Source organism: Candoia aspera, chromosome 3, assembly GCF_035149785.1.
Source record: "Candoia aspera isolate rCanAsp1 chromosome 3, rCanAsp1.hap2, whole genome shotgun sequence".
NCBI classification, from domain to species: domain Eukaryota; kingdom Metazoa; phylum Chordata; class Lepidosauria; order Squamata; family Boidae; genus Candoia; species Candoia aspera.
In genome coordinates, this window is record NC_086155.1 from 89,857,529 (window position 1) to 89,873,994 (window position 16,466).

At 34.7% G+C, this 16,466-nt stretch overlaps 1 protein-coding gene across 1 annotated transcript in view; it reads right to left on the reverse strand.

Moving 5' to 3' along the window:
• COL11A1 (collagen type XI alpha 1 chain) overlaps positions 1–16,466 on the reverse strand; it is a 256,753-nt gene that overhangs the window by 56,287 nt on the left and 184,000 nt on the right. Inside the window, exons 43-46 of the mRNA XM_063299875.1 lie at positions 15,390–15,443; positions 12,813–12,866; positions 11,499–11,606; positions 117–170 (exon numbers count right to left, since the gene is read on the reverse strand). Of these exons, the coding sequence (XP_063155945.1) occupies positions 117–170; positions 11,499–11,606; positions 12,813–12,866; positions 15,390–15,443 (270 nt within the window). The remainder of the gene's footprint in view (positions 1–116; positions 171–11,498; positions 11,607–12,812; positions 12,867–15,389; positions 15,444–16,466) is intronic.

Below are 16,466 nucleotides of genomic sequence, written 5' to 3' on the forward strand. Positions count from 1 at the left end.
CTGGTCCAAAGGACAGGAGGAAATGGAAAAGTAAGTATAATCTGCTCCTTATTTTGAACAATATTCTGTGTAACCACTTTATATAGAAGTTTGGAGGAGAAAGGAAAATGGCTTACCATTGGACCAACATCACCATTTTCACCTTTTTCACCTGGTGGGCCAGGAAGACCCTAGTGATAAGAAAGAGCAATAGAAATGCATATAATTATTTATTATTTAATTGGAGAGATAGTCCAAATAACAGCACCTAGCAGAAAACATTTCTAACCCTACATCTAACCTTACATTTAAGAAATCTGTATTTCCTTGACATTCTACTTTCAAAGTTCTAAAGTGAATGTATGACATCTCACAAGGAACGAGGCCTCCATGTTTTTTGTTTTGTAATCTGTAGGCATTAGATTATTAGCTCATTTATTAACTGAATTTGCATAGCCAATTCATGAAAAAGTTCCCTGAAGAACTCACAAACAAATGCCACAAATTAAAATATAACACAAATGATATTATTTTAAAATGCAATTCAAGCGCAGTTGTTTAAAACAGACCTACATGATAAAACATACATTATTTATAAGGCTCAGATGAAGAATATTTTCCTTGCCACTGAAATGCTGCAGCATGATAACCCAGCAAGAAGTTTCTTAAATGGAGTGCAACTACTGAAAAATGCATCTTCCTGATGTTTATCCCTCTCACTTTATATAACGGGAGTGAACTGCTTGATCTTAAGTGCTCTGTATATTTATGTATTTTAGAGCACATGAAATACTTTACAGAACATGGAAACAGTATATTCAACCCAGATGTCAGAGTCATAAATCATAATTTTACATTTTGATTTAAAAAAAAAACTGCCAAAGGACATTATTTAGCAATCATATACTATGATTTTAAAACTCCCAAACTTTCTTTGAATCTAGTATTTAACAGATCTGTTTTGCTGAAAAGCTCACCTTAATGGCTCAAGTTTTATGTGACATGCTGTCTACATTTTCTTGCATCTCTAAAATAATATCCTTATCTTTGTACATGTACAGAATATTTTTACATCAAGCATTAAAATATTCACCTTTCAAATATGGTAATTATAGCTTTCAGTAACATCATTAATGATCAAAGAATATCTCTCTTTTGCTTTCTATACTGTTCAAAATTTTTCAAATACAAATTCATTCTGCCTTGTTTCTGCATTTAAAATTAGTGCTGCCTTCAAGCACACAAAAACTCTGGCATGATTCCCTTAATGTTTTTTCAAGCACTTTCCTGAATAAAGCATATTTTAAAAAATCAGAAAACAGCACTGAAAAGAAATGGGAGAAGTACAGAAACAGAAGGATAATTATTTCTAGCTCAGGCATAGTTAAGAAACTGCAAATTATGTTGATTAGTATTAACAAGTAAGGCAAATTCATCTTGTTCCCACCCTTACTAAATACGGGGGGTTGGGGGAGGATGAGCCATGCAGGAAAAAAAGGAGGCAGCCTATTAAATAACAATGGCTTTTTATAGGCAAACTTGCTTTTCTTATTGTATCATTTGTCCAGTTCATCCCAATTATTTGGAAGTTGAATAAACTATGCTGCATTTAAACAAAGAAACTATAATGAAGGGTAATATGCATAATGAAATATACTCATTGATTTTGACTAATGAAGAATGGTAGTGTCAATAAAAGTTTGTCTTATTACCAGTATCTAAAGATAATTTAATGGCAGGTGTTATGAATTATTTAAAGATACAGTAAATAGGTGTTGATCACTGGATGTAAAGCACTGAGTTCCGACATTCATGAGCTATGTAGCCCTTGTATTTATTCAGAACTTCAGATTATCTGAACACTCAATCACTTGGGAGAAGCTGTCTTCCTTTTCCATTGACTGCAAGATTTATTGTGTAGTCTTATTCTAACAGTCTCTCAATGTATATAAGATGCATGTAATAGAGCTTTATAATGGGATGTTTTTCAGAGTGATACATCAAGAATCAGGTTCAAAGTGCTTACGTTAGGCCCAAGTGCTAAAGTCAGTAGAATCTATTCTCTTTTCCTCATTAAAAGACAAATTGGGTTTGAACTGAAAGAATATGCTTAGAAAGGAAAAAAGGAAGGTCCTGGTTCACTAGCATATTGGGTAGGTTTATGTTCTAAGTTTTAAGGTAAAATTGTGGCAGATTTTCAATAAAATAGTCAATGGAAAACTGGACGATTAAGCATAACATGTTATACCAGCCCATCCCATATACGTGTCCTCCAGGTGTGTTGAAATTATAACTCTCAGAATACTAAGCCAGCATGAACTTTAGAAGGACACCAGGCTGGGGAAGTCTGTTATACATTTTACAGACATTCTCCTCCATTGCAAGGCTGTATGTCATTTTTTTTAAAACAGGCTGAATGTGTAGTGTTGGAGAACCATGCAAAATGTAGAACCTCATTTTATGCAAAGTATTCATCGAGTTACCTATTAAAACCAATAGAAATTTGGAGACCACTTCCATGGGCACAGCATCTCACTTGTAATACCATTCTTCCAAATTACTGTAGAGAAAACCTTAAGTTCTTTATGAAGAAACATTGCTAGTAGAAAACCTGGATATTCACTAACTACAATACTTGACTGCAGTTTACACTTCCACTTTACAAAACTGAAAAAAAAAACATCAGGCTCCACACTCACAATAGTGTGTTAGTTACAGCTCATCTTGATACCAAAAAAAAAAAAAGGTGGGGGGCGATAGACTTATACAATTGGCTTAAAGGATAATATTTTGATATAACATGTAGAATTAATGGGTCGTTATTGATTTTTTGGAGGAAATCAGATTTATCTATATATCCTGTCTTCCACCAAAGTAAGTCTGGCAAAATACTATGATAATACAGTATATTGTACATCATCTACCACAGCACACTTAGATATACAAGTACTATTTCACAATTATTCTTACATGGTGTGGGGCGCAGTTCAAATATTTCTCAAGTTTTCAAGGGTTACTTGCTTATTTGATCACTCCAAGATTTGTTGAGAGTTGCACAGCATAGGATTGTTCATAAATAATTTCTGTGATTGTGAGAGTTTTGGTAATTTTGGTTTCTCCAAATACTGATCTAGCTTTTCCAGAGAAACTTCTTGCCTTTTTACAAATTGGAAAAAAAGTTGTAAAACGATTTCTTATTTCCTTCATTATCCATTAATTCAATATTTCCTTCTTGAATTTTTAATATCATTTTTTTTCTTTCCTTCCTTAATTTATAGGCCAACCATCTTCCAGGCTTATTGGCAAACTCAAAATGTCTCTGTTTAACATAATTCAATTTCGTCTCAATTTCCCTCACAGTCAACATAGATAATTGTTGGTGTAATAATTTAAGTTGGTGTAAAATACTAGTATCCACTGGGTTTTTCTGCAACTCAATTTCGTTTACTTTAATTTGATCCAAGACAGTTTGCATTTTTTGTTGACACTTCTTTTTTATATTACAGTTATGGTAGATAAAGTGACCTCTCATAACTGCCTTACTGGTGTCCCAGACAGTTTTTAGGTCAGTCCCTTTGTCCAAATTGATATAAAAAAAATCTTTTAAACTTCTCTTGCAATCAACCAAAATGTTTTATCTTTGTAAAATAGCTTCATTCAATTTCCACTGAAAAGCCATAAAAGATCTCTCTATTTTCAAATTTACTGGATTGTGATCGGAGAAAGTCTTTGGTAAAATATCAACCTTACAAATTTTATAACTAAATTATTTGAAATCCATATCATGTCAAGTCTTGAAAAAGATTTATGTCTTTCTCAGTAAAAAGTATATTCCCTTGCCAATCCATTTTTGTGTTGCCAGGACTAATGCCAAATTGTCTATCATATCAAAAAAAGACTGTGGGAGTCTTCCTTGTTTAAGCTTAATTTCCTTTTCAGGTGTCCTATCCAGTCGTGGGGAGGTTACACCATTCCAATCTCCTAGTAAACACCAGCTTTGATATGAAAAAGATGACCATTCAGAAGATGTCTAAAAATTTTACTCTTATCCTCATTTTGGTACATATATCCCCACAACAATAGATTTAAGTCCATTAAGCTCAACATCCACTGCTACATATCTGCCATGTTTGTCAGAAAGCAATAAACGTGGTTTCAATTGTGATTTAATATATATTACAAATCCATTTATCTTCTTCAAACCTGCTGAAATAAATTCCTCTCCCAAACTTTTATTCATCAAATACTTAGTATCTTTTTTCCTTATATGAGTCTCCTGTAAGCATATCACATCATGGTTTAATTTCTTCAAATAATGGGTTTTTTTTCTTTTGTGCAGCACATTTGCCCCATTCACATTCCAAGTAAGGTAAGTGCAAGCCTGATTAAGCAGACATCTGATCAAAGTCCTTAGATGTAGCACCCATGCTTACACCTTGTGGAGCAGATTCTTAGGGTCTAGTTCCAGGTGCAGGTTTCTCATCTACACCCTGATCCAAAATAGATCCATATCTAGCAAGAAAGTCCTTGGCCTTATGGATGGAGGTCAATCTGAATCTTTGCTGTTGGAACATAAAACTTACACCTTCCAATCTTTCCCATCAAAAAACAATTTTTTTTTTTTTCAAAATCTCTGTTAAAAAAGCATAGCCTTTTCTCTTCTTCAAAATCCTTACAGGAATCTCTTTCAAAACGATTATATCCACATTGTCAATATTTAATCTTGATTCAAAGTGAGTTTGCAAAACTTGGTCTCTTGTTTTCCTTCTAGCAAAATGAACCAAAGCATCTCTTGGTTTATTATTTACAGCTGCATATCTTGAGTTGATGCAAAAAACTTTATCTAATTCATCTTCCATTCTATCTTCCTCCCAATCCAATAATTTTGCCAAAGCCTGTAGGATTTTTTCAATAATATTCTCCCCTTTTACCTTAGGAACTCCTCTCAGTCTCAGAGAAAAAAAATCCATGTCCCTAAGTGCGAACAGGGCTATTTTATCAAGCCCTTTTTCTCCCTCTTGCTCAGTATTATTCATCTTAGTTTCTAATACCTCCACTCGATCTGTTACTTGTTTCACCTCTCCAGCATTTTTTTCCATGTGATGTTCAATCTTTTTCTGAAGGTCAGAATATTTACTTTCCATTGTTTTCTCAAAATTTCCATATTTAATCTCCATCTTTTTCTCAAAGTTGAAGTATCTATTTTCCATTTTCTTCTCAAAGGCGTCAGAAGATTGTTTAAAGGTATTAGAAACTTCATCAATCATATTTCTCATCATCTCCCCACCATAAGAACCACGATGAGGTGGTCTCCTAGAAGCCATGGTTAGTTCCCTCTGGTGGTTAAAATTAGCCAATACAACCAAATCTTAAAGTCAGTGGAAAAGTACTAGAGACTGAGATCGTTTGAAAGCGAATGTCTTGCCACTAGAGGTGTTTACAGGAAGTATCCAATTAACTCATTAAGAAAAAAAGCAGGATACTCACTTTCTCACAATAGCCATGAAAGTTCCGATTCCAACAGAATAGATTCATTAAATCCCAAAATGAAACAGTAAAAATACCACCAATTACATAATAAAAAAAAACCCCACATAGTTCTTTGCTTCTATAAAATAAATCCGCAGTTCAGCTTTCGGTTCTTTTTGCCCAACACGTAAAATACAAAACCAAGTTCAAATGCTCAACAGTTAAGTTTCAAAAATAATGTAAACATTACCAAGAGAAATCTCATCTGTGTTGGAAAAAGCCTCTTTTAAACAAAGAAGAGGAAAATACATTGGTGCATTAAGAAATGGGGTGGTCAGTTTTAGAGTCTGTTTAAACAGCTGTAACACGGCATGGGAAGGGATGACACTCCCACCTCCCAGCTGATCACTCACCGCTCTATCTATAAATTCCATTTATGATCTTCTAGCTATGATCAGCCATCCTGAGGACACGGGGGGTAATTCCTAGGTTTCTCCTTTATCCAGGGAACACTTCTGGGCTCCAGAGGATCCTGCCCAAGCCCTAAAATGCCATGCTGCCAGGTCTACTTGTGAAGCTAATTCACAAAGAGATGCTGTTCCCATTCCCATTCACCATTCCCACCAGAAGTCACATTCCCACTGGAAGTCACAATCCTATAACTACTTTTGAAATAGTGGAAGCTATAAAAAGAACCAAACTGGGGAAGCACCAGGTCCAGATGGTCTGCCAGGGTTGTGTTACTGGTGCTTTGAGGATCACCTTCTTCAGCCCTTTCAAAGATGGATGAATTCTATTTTGCAGGGCTCTGCAATGCCTGACTCTTGGAAAGAAGCCAATACTGCACTTTTACCAAAAGAAAGTCAAGATATTATAGACTAATTTCATTGTTGAACAATGATTCTAAAATATTTGCTTCAATATTGGGTGAAAGAATATAGAAAATTTTACACAACTTTATTCACCAAGATCAATGTGGGTTTCTACCCAAAAGGCAATTAAGAGACAATATGAGAATAGTTTTGGACATTATAGACTATCTACAACACCACAATAGGGATGCGGTGGCGCTGTGGGTTAAACCGCTGAGCTTGCCAATCAGAAGGTCAGCAGTTCGAATCTGTGTGACGGGGTAAGCTCCCGTTGCTAGTCCCAGCTCCTGCCAACCTAGCAGCTCGAAAACATGCAAATGTGAGTAGATTAATAGCTACTGCTTCAGCGGGCAGGTAACAGCGTTCTGTTTAGTCATGCCGGCCACATGACTATGGAAGTGTCTATGGACAGACACCGGCTCTTCGGCTTTGAAATGGAGATGAGCACCATCACCTAGAGTCGGACACGACTGGACTTAATGTCAAGGGAAACCTTTACCTTTACCTTTACAACACCACAATGAACAGCAAGCAGCTCTTATCTTCTTAGATGCAGAGAAGGCCTGACAATTTGAACTGGACTTCTATGTTCAAACTTTTGGAAAATATGGACTTTGGAGATAATTTTATTCAAGAAATTAAATGTGCCTCAAAAAGCGTGTATTATTGTAAACGGCAATTTAACTGAGCCTTGTCATATACAGAAAGGAACAAGGGTGTCTTCACCTTTACTCTTTATCCTAGTTTTGGAAGTCCCAAATAGAGACATTAGACAAGATGATCAAATAAAGGGTTTAATGATAAAGAAGGAGGTCTTCAAACTGAGGGCCTTTGCTGATGATTTAGTTTTAATATTACAAGACCCTTTGAATGTTGAACATTTGATGAAGAAATTAAAGGAATTTGGGTCATTAGCTGGACTTAAAGTAAATAAAGAAAAAACAAAGATGCTGATCAAGAATATGACAACACACAATCAAGAAATGTTGATGGGTAAGACTGGTTTTATAATTGAAAAAAGGGTCAGATACCTGGGGGTGACATTATCAAATTGTATGTTGTTTCAAAATGCCTATCTTAAATTGTGGAGTGATGTTAAGAAAGACTTGTTAAGATGGGAAAAATTACAACTGTCAATGATGGGTCAGATATCTGTAACTAACATGAATGTTTTGCCTACAATGTTGTTTTTGTTCCAGACAATACTGAATTTGACAACAGACCTACTGTTTAAACAATGGCAGAAAGATATTTCTAAGTTCATTTGGCAAGGGAAGAAACTGAGAATCAAGCATAAATTGTTACAAGGTGCCAAAGAATGAGGAGTTCTAGGTTTGCCTGATTTGAAGTTGTATTTTGTTGCCTCCTGTTTGCTATGGATGAAGGACTGGGTGACTTTGAAGGACATGAAATTATTGGAATTAGAAGGACATCATCTCCAGTTTGGATGGCACACCTACTTGTGGTATGATAAAGTTAATAAAGATTTTAAAAATCATTTTGTTAGGCGTGCCATACTAAGGGTTTGGAATAAATATAAACCAATATTGTCTCCTAATATGCCTATGTGGTTGTCCCCGCAGGAAGTTTTTTTTAGAAGAGGGATGGCAGGCAAACCAAGCTGGCTGAGATATGAAGATTTGCTGAATTTTGAAGAAGAGATACCTAAACTTAAAACAAGGGAACAACTAGAATTGGAAGGTCATATTTGTCACTGGTTTAATTACACACAATTGTCAGAACTGTTTAATTTGGATAAGTATATAAATTTGTTCATGAAAAATTTGGAATGGAATTTTGTACAAATGATGAGCATCTTATTAAGAAAATGTATCAAATATTGCAATTGAATTTAGAAGATGAATATGTTAAAGATTGTATGATTAAATGGACTAAGGATTTTGGGTATATTATGCTTGAACAATGGGATAATATGTGGAACAAAGGTATGAAATTTACTCTGAATTATAATTTGAAAGAGAATTTTTATAAAATGATGTACCATTGGTATTTAACTCCTGATAAGTTGTCCAAAATGTATAATGGGATATCAAATGTTTGTTGGAAATGTTTACAGGTTAAAGGAACTTTCTATCATTTATCTTGGACTTGTGGAAAAGCTAGGAAATTCTGGAATCAAATATGTATTATTATTCAAAAGATTCTTAAAGTGGACTTACAATTGAAATTGGAGCTGTTTCTCTTGGGTTTGATGGAGCAACAGCTTGAGAAGCAACATGGAACTCTGTTCTTGTATATGATAACAGCAGCAAGACTTATACACTCAAAGATGGAAGGATGCACAAATTCCCTCAATGGAGGATTGGATGATTAAGTTAATAGAATTGGCACAAATGGCTAAACTGACAGCATTGATAAGAGAAAATACTGTAACTGGATTTGTTTCTATTTGGAAGCGGCTTTTGGACTATTTGCTTGTAACGGAAAAAAATGAAGTTCTGATTTTGGGTTTTGATGATTAAATGGTTTGATTTTAGAGAAATAATGTTACTAAATGTTTAATTAATAGCAAGAGATTAACTTTTATATCTGTGTTGGAGAAGGTCAGAAGTCACCTGTATTTTATGTTTTGCTGTCTATTCTTATACTGTTTTCATTTTTCTTGTTTCTTTTTTAGACTTGTATTCTATCTGTTCTATATTCTCTATTTTGTGTTTTAATTATATTCTGAAAAAATAATAAAGCTTTACAAAAAAAAGAGAGTTGCATAGCATACAAGTTTGCTAAATAATGAACATCTTTAAACAAGATTGAAACTTGCCTAGTTCTGCTCACAGTCAGTTCTGGCCTTTACTCTAGTGTGCACTACAACTTCCAAATATATTAAATATTTCAATGAACATTAGTACCTAATAACACGATGGAGCTTACTTGATGATGTTTAGCAAATTACTATCATCCTATTCTGCAAGACTGTTATAAAGAGAAACGTATGCTGCCTTAAGCTGCTTATAGGAAGGGCGTGATATAAATAAAAGTGTGTTTGATTTTCCTGGGAAAAAAAGCTGGGAAGTGCCACTGTATGTAAATTGCATTTTAAGGCACTAAGTATCTCAGTAAAGAAATGGTACACAAATGTCCTAGGGATTAGGACAATTGTGGCCTCAATGCCTTGGATGAATAATTACCTACAAATCACTTGCTTGCAGATGTGACCGTAGAAAAAGTAAAGAGCTCTGTGTTATGGATGCTAGAATCTCATCAATTACAATTTGCTGTCATGACAAACACTAACAACTAACCTGGCAGTTTGTTACTAAGATTTATTAAGCCATAAACTTGTCTATTGTATCTCAAACCCAGGTCCTCAATGTGAAAGTTATGCACAGTTTAACTTTTCAGAATGTAAATAGTACCATTAGCAATTATGGGAGAATAGATATTTCTAAGGTTACGTACGGTAATTATTTCCAAATCAGTTTTCAAGCACAATCTTGATATACTTACACTCAAATATCTCCACTGTTGAAACCATCAATGGGAATCTAGCCCATTTTCTTTCAGTTGAGTCAAGACTCTCTCCTAACTTCTGATATGAATTTGATGCTGGCATGCACTTTTTTAAATTTACCTTTTCTTTGTATCTCTTCAATTTATTATTCTTTTTTATTTGCTTTCTGCAAGATGTTTCACTCCCTTGAGAGGTGACTTAAGAATGCTGAATAATACATGAATGATTTTATTCTTGTTTTCAGGTAACTTCTATGGCAGTTTGCATGGTGCTTTGGGAATAAAGGTTTCATGGTATACCTTGGAAAACTTCATTCTCTCTAATCAGTTCTACTTACATCAGCTCTTACAACCACAGAATCCTTTAGAGGGAATAAGTTTCTACACACCTATAAGTAGGCAGTTTTCTAAAAGTTCGATGGAGTATGTCCTTTATTAAACAGATTTCATATTACATTTTAGAGTCAAAGACTGCTCAATGAAGGATGCAGCAACATAGACAGAGAGACATCACATTTAACAGATGAATAGCTAACAAATTTCAGATATTCCAGAAAAAGACTTTAGAAAGAGCAGCATATTTACAAAAAGCTTAAGAAAAAAATCAGCTGCAGTGTTTACCATAGGCTTACTACTGGCATTGGAAGAAATTTTGCTATTAAATGGTAACACTTTAAAATAATTATTTATGTTATTTCAACTTCTTCTAGTATGAATAATTGCAAACTTATCAGACAATGTGATGATAATTTGGATACATCCAGTAAAATTTGATATCAAGAAATATTCTACACAACAAAAAGAAAGATACATCTTACATGGATTATTCTTCTTGCTATGAGTTCTGCATGAACTCTTGCGGCCCTTCATTACCATCATTGTTAACACTGGTACATGAAATTAGTGCAAAGGAAAAGATTGAAAGGAACATTTTCAGTATTTGTTTAAACCTCAGATTAATGAGTAGTTACCCCTTACATAACATGCCACTGAATTAAACTTACACAAAAGAAAAGTATATAACACTTCCAGCGCAGACCATGTTTGCACTGTATTTCCATTCTGGAACAGCTAAAAATGCTAGGTTTATTAGTCACGTTACTAAAATAGTGATTTCACTATTATGCAACTTTTAAATTGTTACATTTTTAAAAAACACTTGACTCATAAATAAGACATGTTTCCTTTCTTACCCAAAAACATTTTAATACTTATTCTTAAATAGAAAAGTGTTCCAGATGTTGCCCTGAACTGAATGAATTTTACACTGGAATGTATTTTACTTTGTAAACTAGGCTGCAGATGGACTCATTAATTCTACCTTCTGGAGCTTTGAAAACAAAGCAGCTGTGCATGCAGAAAAGTCCTGGGAAAGCCCTCAAATGCTCTTGTCTCCTGTTTTTGTGGATGACCTGATGAGAGATCCAGTGTTCCACATGTGTGATGATTTTAGGTGCAGAGGATAATTCTAATTCCAATCTCATATTTAAAGAAAGCAATAGGCACATCCCTATCTCTGCCTTAGTACTTCATGCAATTCTAACAACTTTACAAGATCATTTGGAAAGATTATTTAAGTATTTATTGTTACTACATCAGTACTCCATATTTTTTTATTATGTGAAAGTAGCCTTTATTTTTAAATAGACTCACTTTACAATAGATGCAAACAAAATTAATTTGTGCAGGGAACACAGTAAAACATACCTGAAGGCCAATAGGTCCTGGAGGACCAGGGAAGCCTCGTGGACCTTCATCACCTTTCTGCCCAAACATTCCTTGTTGTCCTCTTGGACCAGGTTCTCCATCACCTCCCTGTGGATTGAAATAGATACATTTAACTGTAAATCACAGAGTGAGTTTGAATATCCTACATTAATAGAATCTGAATTACTACTCCTTGGGACAACTGAATTCTGATTATAAATAACACAACACTGAACTTAATGAGGTATAATTCCACTTAACATAGTTTGGGAAAAGATTTTGTATTATAAATTGGGAATTACATTGTACGATAGTATTCTGACAGATTCATTCAACAATTACAATGTACATATTAATGTTCTTTGGATGCGGTTAAAATAAGTAGTTCAGTTGCAATAAAGTCACCAAAAGAGATTGCGTATGTTTTTTACTGATCAATGCAGTCACTATGCTAAAAGTTGGCACATGCTGGTTAATTCTAATCTAAGAATATTTATAACTAAAAGTACAAAATTTGTTCCAACGTTTCAACTATGTTAGTTCTGTAGAAAAATCAATCTAGAAAATGGGGAAGAACTCCCTCCACAGATTCTGACTGTAACTCTGTAGCTACGTAAACATCTCATTGATTTTAGTTGCATTGAGGCAGCTTAACTATGTACACGATTGCTATCTTTACTTCACTTCTTGCAAATGATTCCATAAATTTAACCATGGAAACAGACATTCTAAAAGAGTAAATAGTGAGGGAGTTTGGATGCTTGTCGCAGAAATGTCAAAAGTACCATTTATTAGCAAATGGCAGTTTTGTTTCCTCGGAAAAAAATGCTAAATATGTGATAATGGTGCTGTCTTTCAGTTATCTGAAATTGTTATAGAATTACCTGGATTAGACATTACCCTGAAAAAGTCCTAAGAGATGCAATCCATACTAGACGTGTGGCTGATTCACAAATACACATTTTTAAACAAATGCAACATTAAGCAATGGGTTATATACATGAAGCACCTGTACAATATGTAAAGCCACTGACAGAATGGTTTTGTGCTCAATAAAGAACCTTTGGCAAAACAGTGCTTTGTTTCTGCGTTGTCATACTCATGGACAAATGAAGCAGAAGGGCACTGATTTAATCCGGGAGTTTATACTAACCCTGCGGGTAGGTAGTCATAGAGGCCTGGAGGATGTTATTTAAACTCCTGGTTTTAGGCTGTGTAAATCATATCTGGACTTTTTCAAGGAAGAATGAGACTTTTTAAAGGAAGAATGTTCTGAAGAACTCATTTGTTATTCCTAACAAAGAGGAAACTTACCGCGATTCCAGGAGCACCGATGGGACCTTGGAGCCCAGGTGGTCCAGGAGGACCCTGGAAGAAAACAACAAGAGGGCAATGCTTGCATCTAGTCAGACAAACAGAGGATCTACAGGAGGGCTTTTCTGCATTATTCAAACGTAACATGCATCACCATATTTCTTTGGAGAGATGGGGCTATTACTTTAAGGCTTTTTACATTCTTGGCAGCAGACAAATGTTTGGGGGTTGCTTTTTTTTTTTGCATCTTCCCAATGCATTAGACTTGCTTCTGAATAGATGAGCTTTAGCATTCTAGCTTTTTAATTTATTAATTTATTTGCAGCATTACTACCTTTCTCCTCAAATGAAAGGGCACTCTGAGATGTTTGCAGATCAATAATCCCATCAGCAAGCACAATAATAATCTTCTCAGATTTAAAATATAAAACAAATTACACAAGTGGAAGGAAAAAGAAAAAGAAATCCAACAGCTTAAGCTAAAGTTCAGCATAAAGAATTAATGCAACCAGCTGGAAAGAAAGGGAGGGAAGGAGCTAAAAGGAGCTGGTCTTTCAACAAAGGACCTCCCTTTCCATATAGTCCATAATGTAGGCCAGTGTTTCTCAACCTTGGCAACTTTTAAGCTCTGTGAACTTCAGCTCCCAGAATCCCCTGGCCAGCATGCTGGCAGGGGGATTATGGGAGTTGAAGTCCATACAGCTTAAAGTTGCTAAGGCTGAGAAACACTGATGCAGACTGACAGAAAGGGAATGATGGTAACTTGACCTAACCTTTAAAATATTGGGCCAGAAAACAATTTAAATTAAAATTGTTCATCTTGTTCTAGGTAAAGGGCATTATCACTAGTACATGACTTCAGATAGTCATGCTTGGACAAGTAAATAAAAATGGAATTTAAAATGACACTCAATAATATATTACCATTCAGTAAATAAGCCTGAATAACATTTCCCAGGAGATTTTCTTTTATAAGTTACATATTTCTTGAAAATATTCCTTTCAGGCCTGCTTGTTTTAAGAAAGGTAAAACTAAACAAAAGACTTAGCTTTAAACACACAAGAGCATCTTGTAATCAGATTAAAAATGTGTTCATATTGACATGAAGTTTATTGAGCAAATAAAATGACAATAATTTGGTAACAATCCAAGAGTGAAAATGATCCTTGATATGTACATGACTGAGAACATCCAAAATGTGTGCATTGATATCTTTCTGACATATTGCTTATACAACTGATGATTGACTAAAAGCACCATGTAGAAAAATGCTATTTGAGAAAGAGTACTTATGTAAGCAGTACCTATAACTAAATAAAATTAGATAGCTTCGATTTTTACTTTGCATGTAGCAACCAGGCCAATTTCATTTAAAATATTCTAATAGATCTTCTCAAAGTAAAATTTGATTTCAAAACTTCATATCCCTCTTAAGTTTTATTTCACTAAAAAGTCTTTTAACCATTTTGCCAGAGAACAACAGAATTTAAATTGTGTCAAATTTGTCTAAAAAGTCTTACTGTTACTAACTTTTGGAATATTTCCAAACATCCATGCATTTCTTTTTCCATAATAATAAATGCATAGTAAGCATATATAGAAAAGAGAAAAGGAAGACAGTCTAATCTTTAACATTTCAATAACAAATAAATTGTAAGAAAATATTTTAAAACCACCACCCACTGCTTTAACCCATATCATCAAGATGCCCATCACAAAGCTAAACTAAAAATGTAATAAGGTATGCTGTCACCAAATATTTCTACATTTTGCACTCATAGAAAACAATGTGAAATACAGTGACAGCAGATAAAATTATTAAAAACAATAATAAGTAGAAAAAAGGAATGCCATATACAAACAAGAGTAATTAGCTATGGCAATCAAAATGCCCTTCAAAAATAAAGGTTTTCACAATCTATTAAATGTCTAAAACGAAGTAAGACACATTAAGTATTGGAGAAAATGTAATGTGATCTTTTTATCCTGGTAAGTAAAGTGCCATGTATAGTATTTATCGTGTGACAAGCAGCAGGAATTTCTCTTGTTAAAATAGGAGAAATCACAGGGATAGTTTGGGGAGATATTCATCTGCCTAGCTCCAAAGTTCAGAAAGCCCAGAGATATTTGGTACTTCAGCAGCAGGGCAAAGAACTGGCTTCATCTGAGAATATGACCAATTACAAAAGTCTCTTGGAATGGTGGTAGCCCAGTCTCTCTGTACACACACACTTTGAGGTTTTCGAGGCTCAGGAAGACCTGCAACCACACAGAGGTTGGGTTATGGAGCAAAAGAAGCTACCATCTGTCAAGGACAGTGGTGAGAAAATGGAAGTTGGACCACACTGAAGAAATACAACTATCACTGAAAAGCATTTTCAAGGAATACCAAACCTTCTTCTTACTTTTATTAATTAGAAATGTGAATCTTTCTGCAAAACATAGGCATCTTTCCTGCTTGTTGGCATACTGGTTTTTGATGCATTTTTTTCATGCATTTCCTTATTGCCAAACAATAAAAAAGCAATATAGTAAAGGCAGTAGCCAGAGGAAAGAAAAGAACAGAAAAGACTTACATTTTCTCCCTTGTCACCTTTACTCCCTTTTTGACCTGGTTCTCCAATTTCACCCTGTAATCAAAAGAAAGGTGTGATGTTTCTCTTTAAAGGACCCATTTCTGAGTTAACAGTAGTCAATACTGAAATACCTTCAAATGTCACCACATTATTCTCTCTGCCTTTGAGTGACAGGCTGAGGAAGGCAATTTTGGGCTGATCAATCACATTTTGGTATGAGAGATTAGGAGAGAAATTGGCTGCTAAAGCTCCAAGTGCAACATTCTTGCGATGAAATTTACTTTAACTCAATTTTAAAATAAGGAAACTTCTCCCTTTGTTTTACCCTCACATCTCCTTCAGTATAAAGTTACTCTAATGGTGATTGACTGAAGGACAGATCCTTGCTTTTGTGTGTAACATTATCAAAAAACATCATAAGCAACCATATTAAAAAAATGTTGAGTTTGCATTCAGATATTCATCTCTCAAGATACAAAAAATGCCTTGCCCAGTACACATAACCCCCTCTCTGAGTTGTGAATAAATGAAAAAGTTCCTGAATAAAATAGATTCTCACTTCATCTAAAATGACCAGCTTTGGAACATGCAAGATTCAATAAACCATAACTTGAAGTTAGCTGGTTTGTTTCAAAGCTGGAAGCTACATTTTTCCTCATTTAGATTGAATCAGAAATGATAGTTCATTGAAAAGTTCTGTGCACCATCTTTGAGCATACTGAGAAGGAGTATGCATGGGTAAATGAGAGATATATACCCCAATTTATTAATCTGAGGCCCATATGACCACCAGCATTACCATCCCACCCAAATATAAGCAGTGTTTTCACCCCCACTATGTGGTGCTTGCCCTCCTTAAACTAGTCAGCTTTCTCTCTAGTTGGCTAATGGGAGAATGCAGAAAATGTTATCTAGCTGACTCCCTGTTCTTGCTTTATATTTCTTTTTTTAAATAAGAAACATGCATTTTTTAAAACCCTGAATAGCCACCTTGTAGTGGGAGTGGAGGATGGGGAAATAGTAGCAAGGTGCAATCTGAAAAAAAGAAGAAAATCCCAGGATCCAGGAGGTCCTGCT